The sequence below is a fragment of the Phyllopteryx taeniolatus genome, chromosome 8 (genome assembly GCF_024500385.1).
Source record: "Phyllopteryx taeniolatus isolate TA_2022b chromosome 8, UOR_Ptae_1.2, whole genome shotgun sequence".
In the NCBI taxonomy this organism is placed as follows: Eukaryota; Metazoa; Chordata; class Actinopteri; order Syngnathiformes; family Syngnathidae; genus Phyllopteryx; species Phyllopteryx taeniolatus.
This window is the reverse complement of record NC_084509.1, coordinates 22,271,791-22,286,406: the sequence shown is the minus strand read 5'-3', so window position 1 is coordinate 22,286,406 and position 14,616 is coordinate 22,271,791. Positions and strand designations below refer to the sequence as shown.

The window sequence follows — 14,616 nt, the reverse complement described above, 5'->3', positions numbered from 1 at the left end:
AAATGTCTACACACCCCTGTTCAATTGTGATTTAAAAATGGAACTGAAATAATGAGTTGTTTCCGATAACCTGTTCTACTCAATTTAAAACAATCTATCTTTTCAAGGGGAGAATGTGGTTGCAAAAGTGTGCACACGTCTTGCTATGTGGCTATTTTCCGAATTAACCACTGTTCGACATTCCTGTAAATTATCCAGTTATTTACAACATACCTAACAGTGAACAACTTTCAAGTGATTTTACAGTAATTAACTACAGTTTCCACGGCATCATGGGATGTTTGGTTGACGTCACACAGAGTTACCTGTTTTTTTTGTTTGTTTTTTTTACAAAATGCTCAGATACAAATCGAAGGAACGAGTATGAAGTATAGTATACAAAGAACAGTATACAAACAAAACAAACAGCCGAGGTACTTTATACTATATTTGTATACTGAAGTACTTCCATATATGAATTGTTGTTACACCCTTTGTGTTAGTAGTCTTCTAATTAAGTGAGTATTGCTCAACATCATTTCAGAAAACAACTGTATTTTGGAGATTTGTGAAGCCATGAGCTCATTGATCATGTGTTGATGTTTCCTGTAGTTCGTTGAATGTGTGTTTTATTTAACTCTCGCGTTACATGTATGTTGCACTATTTTTTTATTTTGTAATTTTTTTATTTCATGAAACCCTGACTGTGGGTTGTGTGCAATAGATTAACGGACGGGTCAGTTCTGCTGTGTGTTAAGTGATTTACTAGGAGGTACTTAACCTTAGTGGTGGGCAAGTGAAGCCTCATGAAGCACTGAGGCTTTCCTAGCAATTCTGCTGAAAAAGATTTAAACCTTCAAGGCTTCAGTGACGGTGACAACTGTAGCCATAACAGTCTCTAAAGAGCACGACTGAAGCACTGGCACTGTTTCCCATGACAGCAATGAAAGTTCAGAAAAATCTGTATGGCCATTCAAGTGTTTTGCCCATTCATATCAAATAATGATTATATCGTCATTACATTAAAATATGCAAATGCTATCCCCCATACTCTAAAACACATTCCAGATTAACCCAAAGAATAAATGCAAATTATATTCAATGTTAAATGTGGTTAAATGTTGGTTAAGGGTATATTTAAAGCGTTGAGCTTTATTTAAAAACTGTACTAAAATTCCCTAACAGAATTAGAGACCCTTCCTACTTTGTCAATGATCATGGTGTGTGAATTCAGAAACATTGTTTTGTAGCACCTTTGGAAATATATTTAGTGAGAAAAATGGTGACGTCTTAAATACTTATTTCAGCCGCTGTTGGTGTGTGTGTGGTGTTTTTAAGGAAAACCTTTAAAGATAATGGTTTGTCATTTGGGGACTCTCCAAATCTCTATCTCCTCACAACCCCATTTTGAAGCATAATGATTTATCTTATGCCAAACCACTCAAATCTGTCAAACCTGTCGAGCTGTCATTGGCTCAGAATGCGTTGAAACGCCATGAGCCAATGAAAAGCTTTGAAACATTTTGAAGGAATGAAGCGCAAAGCGAAACAGCGATGACGTTTTCGGTCACGTGACACTGGTGTTTTGATACAAGCTCTGACGCAGCATTTCGAATCACTCCGCTTCAGGAAGAGTGACACAAGCTTCAAAGCCTCGGTATCATTTGCCCATCACTACTTAATAGTGTAACCTATTGGCACTACAATGAATTGAAAGATTGATTTAACACTGTTGTCTGTAAATTACTGTGTTACTGTCTAACAGTGTAATGACATTCAAATTTATGTTAAATGGGAGTCAGCACACACTTGCCACCAGTGCCGATGAATAACTACAAATAATGTTTACCTGTTCTCGTAGACTTTTGTTTAATTCTAGCAGAACCCTGGAAGGTTTTGTGCAAACATTGACCTTTTTTCCCCCCGATTGTTCATAATTCCATCTGAAGGAAAAAATCCCCAAAGCATGATGCTGCCAGTACCATGCTTCAATGTAGGTATGGTCTTCTTTTAGTGATGAGCTGTGTTGCTTGTGGCAAATATACCATTATGGTCAAAAAGTTAAGCCTTGGTTTCATTGGACCATAAGGATATCTCCAAATCACGTGGAAAAAATGTGTGCTACCACATCGTCTCAGTTTTTTGTTTTTATATATTTTAATGGTGGGTAAAAAAAAAAAATATATATATATATATATATATATATATATATAAATAAACAGCCGCTGAAATAGGTATTTAACACATCACCATTTTTCTCACTAAATATATTTACTTTTTTTGTGTGTGTGTCCTGTTCCGCTGTTAGGTCAAGCAAAAAGGAGGATCTGTATCCCTTTATGCCGAAACAGTTTTACTGTCTCACAGTGGACTTCTTAAGCTGCCGCTGTGGTTTCTTAGTATTTTAATGGATATTTATTGAGAATCAGAGTCGATCAGTTGAACAGAACAAAGTTTCTTGAGGGAAGTGAGAAAAGAAGACAACAAAAGACAAAACACAAAGTGTAAACAAGATGAAGAAAGTAAATCATATACCTGGAAAATGACACATTAGATATTTGTGTTGTATGGGGCAGTAGTGCTACACCCTGTGAGGGACAGACAGGACAAGGACAGGAGGGGAAGCATGCAGGACAAGGGTCGCGAACCTGGCTGTACAACTGAAGTGTGGTGTGAGTGGCTGTGTAAATTATGCACATCTATTGGACCAGAGTGTGAGTGAGGGGATACCCAAGCAATTCACTTATTCATAATTTATTTGTCGCATTGAGCGAGTGGCCCCACACCCAGCGAATACGTCGTCGGTGGTGTGTCTCTGTGGGCACATGCAAGGGAATTGACAGTCGGGCCCAGGAGTCCACCCAAGAGCAGCCCGGTGGACAGGACACGTCCCACACCGAGGGAACCAGGGCGGTCCACCGGTCCCACCGAGGTGCCCCGAAAACCGGCCACCCGGAGGAGCCGCAAGGACCCAATGCCACCATGAAGCTCGTGAAAACCCCCCCTGTTACTATAACTGCCAGGTCCCCGACTGGCAGGCATTGGCCCTACCCTGTGTATCAGTGCCCCCCCCCAATTGGTGTGGTTCCTTAAAATCTGGAGTGGCCAGTGAGACGGGCACTGGCACTGCTGCCTCACAGCCAAAGCCCCAGACCCACTGCCCCCCCAGAGATGGGTGTATGCGGTGCATATTTCCAAAGGTGCTCATGACATGAAATTTTCACCAGATGTTGGGAACAACCATACATACAAAGAAAGTAGAACAAATAAGATCAGAAATTAAGTTGTGTGTCATGATGTAAAATGACACAGGGAAAAAGCATTGAACACATGAAGAAAGGGATGTGCAAAAAAGCATGGAAAGCCAAGACAACACCTAAAATCTATCAATAATCAAACAGCAATCCAGCCCCTTGTCAATGCAAATGAATATGAGTTGGTCCTAATTGATGGCCTACAAAAAGGTCTTATTGCCAAGGTGTGAGTCAAGACACATTTCATGTTGGGTAAGAGCAGAGAGCTGTCTCAAGACCATCGCAAACTAATTGGTGCAAAACATAACGGTGGCATTGGTTACAGGCGCATATCTAAGCTTCTGAATGTTCCAGTGAGCACGGTAGGGGGCATAATATGTAAGTTGAAAGCCAATCATACCACCATAAATTTGCCTCAATCAGTTGCTCCTCGCAAGATTCCTGACAGAGGAGTGCAAAGAATAATCAGAAGGGTTGTCCATGAGCCAAGGACCACCTGTGGAGAGTTTCAAAAAGACCTGGAATTAACAGGTAATGTTGTCACAAGGAAAACCGTGAGTAATGCACTCCGCCGCCATGGTGTCAGGATTCAGGTTGCAAGTTGGACCCAGATGCAGAGAGGTCAGGGAGGTGAGTTTGTGAATAACGGTTTATTGCAGCTTGGAAGCGAACAAAGGAACTCCGAGAACTAAATCTGGGATTGGCAGGGTTCCAACGAGGACCGGTCTGGCAGGATAGGAGTCCGTGTTGTCGGTGGGCTGCAAGAGGTGCACTGGTTTGCAGGGACCAAGGACAGATGGCAGACTGGGGACAAAGAACAAGAATTAGATAGAGGTAACTTACTAGGTCTTCAGGAAGCAAAAAGATAGGCAAGTTGGATAGGCTACAAACTCGACGTAGAGCGTTGATAGTCTGGCGACGAGTTGGAGTCCCACAGCGTCTTAAGAGCAGTCAGGTGTAATTAGGATCACAAGGTACAGCTGCTAGACTCCAACATGTCAAGCCTGCAAAGCACTCATGACACACACACACACACGGTCTGGACTCAGGGTACTGAAACAGCAACCCTGACACATGGCCTATATGCATGGTCTGTATGCAAGACCCCATTGCTGGAAAAAAAAACGTGTCAAAGCTCGTTTAAAGTTTGCTGAACAATATTTGGACAAGCCAGTTAACTATTGGGAGAATATAGTCTGGTCTGACGAGAGCAAAATTGAACTCTTTGGATGCCATAATGCACCCTAAAACACCATACCAAAAGTCAAGTTCGGAGGTGGGAACATGATGGTGTGAAGGTGCTTTTCCGCAAATGGTAAACTTTACATTATTGAAGGAAGGATGGATGGGCAAATGTACCGAGACAATCTTGACAAAAATCTGCTGCCATCTACGAGGATGATGAAAATGAAACGAGGGTGGACATTTCAGCTGGATAATGATCCTAAGCATACTGCCAAGGAAGCTCTCAATTGGTTTCAAAGAAGAAGAAAAAACTGCTAGTATGGCCCAGCCAATCACCTGACATGAATCCAATCAGAAATCTATGGAAAGAACTGAAACTCGAGGTGCATAAAAGAAGCCCACAGAACCTGCAAGATTTGAAGACCGCTTGTGTGGAGGAATAGGCCAAAATCACACCAGAGCAATGCAGGTGACTAGTTTCTCCATACCAGAGGCATCTTGAACCTGTCATTGCAAAGGCTTTTGTACAAATTATTAAATAAATATCAGTGTTCAATACTTATTTCCTGTGTCATTTCACATTATTACACATAACTTAATTTTTGATCTTATTTGTTCTACTTTCTTTGTATGTATGGATGACTTGGGTTGTTCCCAACATCTGGTGAAATGTTCATGTCAATAGCACCTTGGGAAATATATTTAGTGAGAAAAATGGTGACGTCTTAAATACTTATTTCAGCCGCTGTTTGTGTGTGTGTGTGGGTGTGTGCGTGCGTGTGTGTGTGTAGGGGGCGGCACGGTGACCGACTGGTTAGCATACCTGCCTCACGGTTCTGAGGACCTGGGTTCAAATTTGGCCTTGCCTTTGTGTAGTTTGCATGTTCTCCCCATCTCTACATGGGTTTTCTCCGGGTAGGCCGGTTTCCTCCCACATCCCAAAAGACATGCATTAATTGAAGACTCTAAATTGCCCGTAGGTGTGAATGTGAGTACGAATGGTTGTTTGTCTATGTGTGCCCTGCAATAGGCTGGCAACCAGTTCAGGGTGTACCCTGCCTCTCACCCAGAGTCAGCTGGGATAAGCTCCAGCACGACTGCGACCCTAGTGAGGATAAGCAGTACGGAAAATGGATGGATGACTGGATATATATTTTAATGGTGGAAAATGTTTTGAAATGGTTTATTTCACTCTAATTTTTATATCACAAAAACCTGGCATTTGAACAAGGGCCTGTCGACTTTTATTGATCTATCTATCTATCTATCTATCTATCTATCTATCTATCTATCTATCTATCTATCTATCTATCTATCTATCTATCTATCTATCTATCTATCTATCTATCTATCTATCTATCTATCTATCTATCTATCTATCGGTGATACCAATTCGTCATTGTACAACAAGGGTAGCTTTAAAAAGGCTTAATGAATAGTTGATCAATATCAATTAAATACTTTGTTAATAAAGAGTTGTAATAAAGAGTTGTAATGTTGACTCATATAGGTTTGACAGCAAGATTTGCTCACTGCGTGGCTAGTTCAAGCCACACTTATAGTTAACAAGTGATGATCCTCCAGTCACCATGAGCTTCAACTATTTATACGTATGTTGCAAACGAGTGCATTATTCGGTCTAAGAAATATAATTGATCAGCTACAGACACTAACCTAACAAGCTAATTGGTAATAATGAATGCATAAACAATATACCCAGAATAAGGGTACCTTTTCCAAATGAAACAAAACATTGATTGCCCGTATGATACATGCACCTGATTTGAATGCACATTTCTTGATATGGTTATAAATTCTAATACATATATCTGAAGCTACCTAAAGACACCAAGTTCAAAAGTGCCCTCAGTCTGCCGTTAGGATAAAAGGGGACAGGACAGGACATGGTTGAATAGCGACACATGCAGGTTTATTCTCGCTATGTGAAAAGGAGAACGTGAACTTTAAACTCTTATTGTCAGCTGACCAGAAAAAAATGACCTGTGTATGGGGCCCTGGCTCAACTGGATCAGGAACATTACTCGTAGTTCTTAGCACATACTTTCACACATGGGAAGTCACTTACACTACCAGCTAACAGTTATTTTAAGTAATTTCATGCTCTGCTTTTGATGTATAATTTAACTTTGCTCTAAGGCGGAGCCAAGAATCTAAAATGTAGAACCACATTGCACTGTAATGTGCCAGTGGTTCACTTTTCTGGTTCGGCAACCAAGTGTATTTTAGAGCAGAGAAGCAGCCAGCCAGGCCAGGTTGAGTTTAGGAATGTCAGCACATTACAGGGTGGTGTAGAGAGAGGGACGGAGCCAAACAGAGGAGGGACAAAGAGTAGGAGAGGGAGAGTGAGTCATAAATGCAATAATTACAGTTTAGGTAGAAATAAGCAACGCACTCTGGTCTCACTGGCTGCCAGCGTAGCTAACAACAGCACAGAATGGAGAGGACCTAAGCAACATTGATCTTTTTGTTTTGTTGATTACACTACAATTCACTGCTCTTGCTTAGGATTTCGTTTTGTTGTTGTTGTTGTTGTTTTTTGTTTCTTTTTAATGAATACAGTCACGGAAACCAATCATTTCTCAAGATGGATTTTCTTCTGGATTCTGGCTGATTAGGATGGATTATTGTCACACTGTTTCCTCCAAGTCTTACTGAATTTTCTTAGCACACTGAGAAATCGTGGATACATTCACCATGTCTGTGGCTGCCCTGTTTCGGGGCAAGTGGGGGGCAAAATCCCAGGAGAGCCCTGACAAGCATCCGACCACTGTGGCCCTACACAGACATGAGGAGGACTATGATGATGATGACGATGATGAATCCAGGGTGGGTTTTAGCAGAGAGCCTATTCGGAGAAACTCTCGCTTTTACCGTTCAATGAGGAGAAAGAGAATGGGTGCCTCTGAAAACTCAGAAAGTAAGAAAACATCTAATCATCTAGTGATTTAGTTTCACTCTGCTGCGATACAAGTTGAATTCATACATAATGGCGACAATGCATTTCAACAATCATCTCATCCAGCATTTCTCAAACTGTGGTCTGTGGAACCACCAGTGGTCCCTGAGACACCACAAGTAGTCCATGAGCTACCTAATATTGTATTTTTTGTGACAGTGTCACAAACTACAAATACAGTACATGTTTTAAGTAGCATTTTAGCATAATTTACCATTTTGTACGTGCAAATATTTTTTGTTGTTGATAGTAAAACAGGAGAACATTCAAATGTGTGGCGAAACGTAACATTTGAGTACCACTGGCAACAAGCAGTTTATGTTTTAGTTCTATCGTCGTCATTGCTACATTTTCTTGAAGTTAGTGAGACATTGTCCATGTCCAAAACTTCCTCTTCACTATCTGTGTCTGTGATGGAGAGAACAGCATGTTTTGGCTTGAGTTATGTGAAATGTGCAACATGGTCCTATGTGTTGAAACAATATTCAACAATACAACAGGTCTAATGATGCTATCACCTTACATGTGCTGAGTTAATGCCCCGCAATGACAGACTGGAGAGCTTTTAAACATAATGTAGGAATGGAGGTGATGGAATGCACAACAAAGTCAGCTGATGTTGCTTTTTCAGGCTTCTGATCTTTTTTTTTTTTTTTTTTTTTTACCCCAGAGCGAGGAATGTTTTTTTTTTTTTATGTCTGTGTATGTGTGGACATGACCTTAGTAGTTGTCATATTAGTTTTACGTTGGTTAAATGGGCCTTAATCTGTAACAGTTTGAGAAATGTTGAAAAAAAACGAAACAAACAAAAAAGTGAAATTCCGTGTCTTTAAATTGAATAGAATGAAGAAATGAACACCCTTCTGTTGGAGAGCAATATACTTGTCACCTCGGAGCTCTTTACTTATGGTTTCAACTTCAGACGCCATATTGTGTAGCTCTGTATGACTGTCAAATTGGCAAATAGATGTAGACGCTACGAAAAAAGGAACAAAGGCTTGCCACGTCTTCTACTCTAGTGGAAGTCTGTGTGAGTAAAACCTGAGTAACCTGTTGGGTTAAAATAACACAATTGTCTGAGTAATACCTAAATGTTACGTGTCAACCTCTGACTTCATCAGACAGAGCAAAAATAATTAGGAGTACATTTTTAAATTCAACTCCCTTTTTATTTACAGATTAACACTCAACAACTGTCAGGTGAATGATAGAAATGCTTATTTTTTACTATGTATAGAAACCATTGTTCTCAGCAGGAATTAACAACCATTTTCATTGAGCCACACCAAAGTGTTTGGGCTTGGACTTTGCGCATAATAAAACAGGCCACCAAGGGAAGGGTTATAGGGTGATAATACATAACGAGACAGGCATGCATTGAAAAGGCAGTACAAGTCATAAAAGAGACCTGTCAAAATGCGTTGTCAGAGATCTGTTGATAAGGTTGTTGATTTTGCAGCACGTACAGGAAAGTGGAAGCGCTGATAATCAGATCATGTCTCAGTGAGGTCTACTTTCACTTGTTAATAAACTAAAAATACGTGCGCATACTGAACAAATTGTATTTATATTCGGTTCTTTATTGGCATTTGCTGCTTGTGCGACAACAAGATTTGTTTTCCATTGAGAATGAAAAAGTATCCACACTTTTTGAGACTGACATTTTCATACAATTAGAAAATGTTTCTTATTTATTTTTCACTTTATGCAATATGCACTGATGACACATTACTAACAGGTGCGTGCATATTTTCTTGGCCAGTTTTTAGGGAATGTCTCTGTTCTGCTGCTATTTAACACTTTATTGTTTTAGTACAAAAGCGTATGTGGGCCACACTGAAAATAATAATATAATACACAGTAATACAATAACACTGTATATATAGTGCTGTTCTTAGTCATTGTATTTATGTTTGTGAGACAAGTTTGTCATTCGCTTGTTAACATTACGAATGTATTCTCGTTATATTGTGACTTTATTACTGTTGTTGATTTGGCTGTTGTTATGCCCATTGTTCTCTCATCCCTCACCTGTTCGCTTAACCCCTCTATTCTGTTTTCTCTATTTACCCTCTGTCCCTCTACTCTGTCTCTCCATCTCAACCCAACAGTCCGAGGCAGACAATTGCCAGACAGAGTCTGGGTTCTTAAAGGGAATGTTTCTATGCCTCTCTTGCCAAGGTTTCAAGGGATTTTCTCATACACATATACAGTATATATTATGAGGAGTGCCGTTCTTGACCTGCTCAATGCCCAACCTCATCTCTCGTACTCGGAGGAGCAGCGGCTCGACTCAGTGCAAAATTCCAGATGACCTAGCTTCTCACCTTATCTCTAAGGGAGAGCCCAGACATCATGCGGAGAAAACTAATTTCGGCTGCTTGTATCCATGACCTTGTTCTTTTGGTCAGAACCCACAGCTGGTGCCCATAGGTGAGGGTAGGAACGTAGATCGATCAGTAAATTGAGAGCTCCACATTTCAGCTCATCTCCTTGTTTACGATGGCAGATCAATAGAGTCCGCATCGCTGCAGACGCTGCACCGATTCGCCTGTCAATCTCCGGCTCCATTCTTGCCTCATTTGTGAACAAGACCCCGAGATAGTTTAACTCCTCCACTTGGGGCAGGAGTTCTTCCTTGGCCAGGAGAGGGCACGCCAACTTTTTCTCACCACCTGTGGGAGTGGCCAAGGGGGTTGGGTGCACTGTGAGGTGGGTGGCAGCCAAAGGCTGTGACCTTGATGGTCTGAGCTGCTGCTACAGGGGCTGGCTCTAGGGTCTTGGAACGTCACCGCTCTAGCAGGGAAAGCACCTGAGCTGGTGTGCGAGGTCGAGAAATAGTCGGGCTCACCTCAACACATAGCTTGCCCTCGGGTACCAGTCTTGATAGGGATGGGACTAGGGTGAGAGGCTTCAAGCAGGTGTGGGTATAACTATTGCCCCACATCTTGGTGCCTCTAAATTGGGGTTCAGCCCAGTATAAAATGGTATTACAACTCTATTCTCGTAATATTACAAAGTTATTTAAAGGTCCCTTATTTTGGCTATTTAGACCTCCATAGAGTGACTATCTAACATGGACTTAGTATAAAAGTGTAACACCTTGATTTTGTCATACGAGTGTCCAGAAAAGGCCCCTCTGACAGCTACTTCTGTTTGACCCAGTTTTGTATCCGCTTTGTCCATATTTGGCTTTCTGCCACCAAATTGTCGCTCCGCCGGGCGCATCTCCAAGGACACAAGTTTCACTATGACAGAATGCCCAGCTAGGCGCAGATCTCTCTGCCTTGCGCTTGCATGAAAATCAGAATCTGCCGGCATTTGCACCCACCGCAGATGTGCTGTCTATGGAAATAGAGCCCTAAATGTTTGATATTGGAAGGTACAATCAATGAAAAATCCAAAAGAGTAGAAACATTTCCACGTCCGTCCTGAATCCTCTTATGTGTCTCGTGGCTCTACCACCTCTGAAAGGCAGATTCTCTAACAGGCCAGCTAGTGCTGGGCAAATACATGCTCACTCCTGATTCCTCAGAGAGGCCACCGGCAGCTCTTTTAGCCTTGCTCTTGTTGATGGTGATGGCGGCAGTGCATGTTGAAACCCCAGCGGTGGCTGGCCCTCATCTGTGTATATATGTTTACACATGTTTTGTCTTGAGAGCTGTCCAATTCCTTCTTTTTAACTTTTGTTCCTACCCGGAGGTAAATAATCCAGGCAAGGAAACAAGGCTGCGGCGTGTGCACGGTAAATGATTGACAGCATCTCATCCATGCCTTTTGTCTCTCCAGTCTGTAATAGGGTATTCCTACCCGGATGGTGTGTGTTTTAAAATAATAAGAAAGGCCAGAGAAAGATTATTTTTCAAAAGATCATTTTGAGAATTTTCTCAGGCCATACAAGTTTTAACATTTGACAAAAAGTTTTTTTTTTTTCAAATGTAATTATTATGATTTTTTTTTAACTGCAAACTCCCCTTAAAGCAATGGCTTTAACGTACAACGTGCTGGTTGCATAATTGTTCTCCTCATAGTTATGCCATGTAAACAACTTTATCAATGTGTAAAATGTCCTGATTCTTTACATTACTGGAGAAAACATCTGTTCAGACGATATGGTGGAATGATATTCAGGTTGGAGGGTGCAGTGCAATCGCTTAGAGTACTAGGTGACATGCAGCAAGTTCATGCTGACTGACCTCCCACATACACTCCCCTCCAAAAGTATTGGAACAGTGAGGCCAATTCATTTGTTTTTGCAATAGAGTGGAAAAAAAAATTGGACTCTTAGACATTTCATAGGGTTTTTACAGTAACTTGTTGCCAGTAAGCTGATTACTGTAAACTTGATTCCAGTACTTACTGACAAGAGTGTCAAATCAATGTTTCTATTCATTATGGTGCTGATGAGGTTGACACGGTAAGTGAGAGCTCTTTCGTCCTGCAGACGAAGCAAGGCAACGCTTATGTTAGCTTCACTTAGCATACAGTAGAGCTGAGCGGGATGTCACTTTATTGCACACAACCCACAGTCAGCGTTTCATGAAAAAAGTGCAGGACCCAGTACATGTAACGCAAGAGTTAAATAAGACACACATTCAACGAACTGCGGCTAACATAAACACACATGATCAATGTTACATTAATCATTATTGTTTCATGAACATTAAGGATTATATGAGGCAAAATATCCATATTTCATCCTTTATTCCTGGGTACTTACAATATATCTGACATACAGCTTAGAAGGTAGCATTATTTTTAATGAAAGAACACATTTTCAGGTGCACTAAAGTACTTGGACTCTTTAGTAGGTAAAGTGCGCGCTGTGTAGCATTTAAGTCTGACTTGGCCAGGCTAAATTCATCCACTTCTTTCCCACGATCAACTCATTTGTTGTTTATGCATTGTGTTTTGGTTCATTATTATGTTGCATGAGGCATCTCCCAATTAGTTTGGTTGCAGCTATCTTTGAATTAGAAGAGAAAATGTTTTTGTAGACTTCTGAGTTAATTTTGACACTGCTGTCATGTGTTACGTTGTACATCAATGAAGATACCATGCAAAACCAAATCATCACATTACCTCCACAGATGAGCTTGTATGTTTGGGATCATGAGAATCCTTCCTGTCCTGAAGCTAGCCTTTCCATTATCTTGGTTAAACTTCATCTTTGACTCAGCTGTCCATAACACCATAAAAGTTTGAAACTGAGTGTAGACAGTCATAATTTTCTATTGTTTGAATAATCAATCCATTTATGATATAGAGTCCTAGCTAGCAGCTAGCTAGCTAGAATGGCTAGCCAGCATCTTAATGAATCCTATTTTATTTAAAATGTTGAATATTGTGCACATATTGCACCTGCTGAAAGACATTCAATTTATTGTTATACTCAATCCCATTGCAATATAATCACGGTAACACTGAAATGTTCATTGCCTACTGACTCCTTTCTGCCAGCAAAAAAAAAACAAAAACAGAACTGCAGTTATGTCATATTGTACTTCATTTCAATAAATGTAATTTTTTTCCCCTCCTTTCTGAACCATGTCTAACTTTTACCTTTTACGCCAGGTTCTCCTAAATCTGGAGTGGACAACAACACACCAACAAACTCTTATTCTAATACTCCATCCCATAAATCACCTGAACTGTCTACGGCTGGTCGGTGAGTTGATTTACCTTGGCTATCAAAATCAGCACTCCAAAAAGTACAGCGACAAAAAAAAACAAAAAACTACTGCATGTTGCGTGTTGAAACACTGCTGGCAGACACACTGAGGGCCATTTGATTGTCATGAAAACAGACCCAGCTCTGGCATTTTCAGTTTACATCGAGCACGATGCTAGAGCTTCGAATTGTGAGTAAAGTTCTCTATCAATTGAGCTTTATAGGAGTATAATCAATTTTCTATTTGTGTATGTAACATTCTAATCAAACAGTAAAAGTTAAATGCTGTTATGTGGTTTACAGGCTCGGTGAGTAATGGGATAACATTTATCCGATAAGTGTAATGGGATTATGTAATCAGAATACCAAAAAAAAGTAACTGTATTCCATTACAGTAACAGAAAAAAAAACATGAAATCAGATTACAGGTAGATGTATTAAAAATCGGGATTATTTTGCAGGATTAGAATTTTAATGATGGGAGAAACTGGTTGATTTTGAGCCCCAACCTTTTCCAGGCATGTGGATAGGTTTTAAAAACTTTGTTATAAAGCTAGGTAGAACGGTGAACAAGAGGTTCACATGTCTGTCTCACAGTTCTGAATCCCGGGTGCTCTGTACGTGTTCCTCCCGCTCCCGCATTCCAAAAACGTGCACATTAAACATTTCCAGAACAAGACAAAATCATATTTACAAATATATCTACTATGCATATTGAATTTCTTTTGTCATATTTGGTGTTGACGTAATCCAAAAGTAATTGAATGTAATCAATTTACATTACTTTAATATTGTGGTACTTGGATTACGTTACAGACTAAATGTTTTTAACAGGTAACTTTTAATTGTATCAGAATAAATTTTTAAAGTGAATCTCCCAACCCTGGTGGTTTATTATACCTTATGTAACCTGTACTGTATTTGTAAAAACAGCTACAATATTGTAAAGTCACCTTCCTGTTATGACTCACATTTAATTACATGTCACAAACCTCATGGTACCCTCTAGGCATTTGTATGTGATTTTTATTTTATTTTTTAAACAGAGCACACATACCTTCAAATTATTATAAAGATTGCAAACGGCCATAAAATATTCAGAGGTACAACTAGTAATCACTTTCAACACGAATTGTGAAAAATGTTGGGAATTAGCTGCAAATGTGTGGTGATTTTATACAAGCAATATCATGCTGTACACACAAAATGATGTTTTGTCATAAGCAGACAAGCATGCAACCTCACTGCCGGTACCTTCTCTTGTTCTTGTTGGTGAAGCTACACTGTTAGATGTTTCATGGGGTTGAATTGCAGTAACTTACTGCAGTGTGAAATCAATGTTTCGATTCATTGTAGTGCTGAGGAGGTACACAAGGTATACAGATTTACAGATCACAATTATGCTGCAGTGCAAAATAGAGTACCTCTCTGTGTGACCCATCCATCCATCCATCATCCATGGATGGATGGATGGATTATGCTGCAGTGCAAAATAGAGTACCTCTCTGTGCGACGTCAACCAAAATCCAATGATGCAGTGGAAATTGTAG

At 40.2% G+C, this 14,616-nt stretch overlaps 1 protein-coding gene across 2 annotated transcripts in view; it reads left to right on the top strand.

Moving 5' to 3' along the window:
* Positions 1 to 6,744: 6,744 nt before the first annotated feature.
* The window catches only part of ngef (neuronal guanine nucleotide exchange factor), a 33,798-nt gene continuing 25,926 nt past the window's right edge, over positions 6,745 to 14,616 (top strand). Inside the window, exons 1-2 of one of the 2 annotated variants that reach the window (XM_061781079.1) lie at positions 6,745 to 7,356; positions 12,970 to 13,063. In XM_061781079.1, coding sequence (XP_061637063.1) covers positions 7,134 to 7,356; positions 12,970 to 13,063 — 317 coding nt within the window. In that variant the 5' untranslated portion in view covers positions 6,745 to 7,133. The remainder of the gene's footprint in view (positions 7,357 to 12,969; positions 13,064 to 14,616) is intronic. The other variant, XM_061781078.1, reaches the window with a different exon arrangement.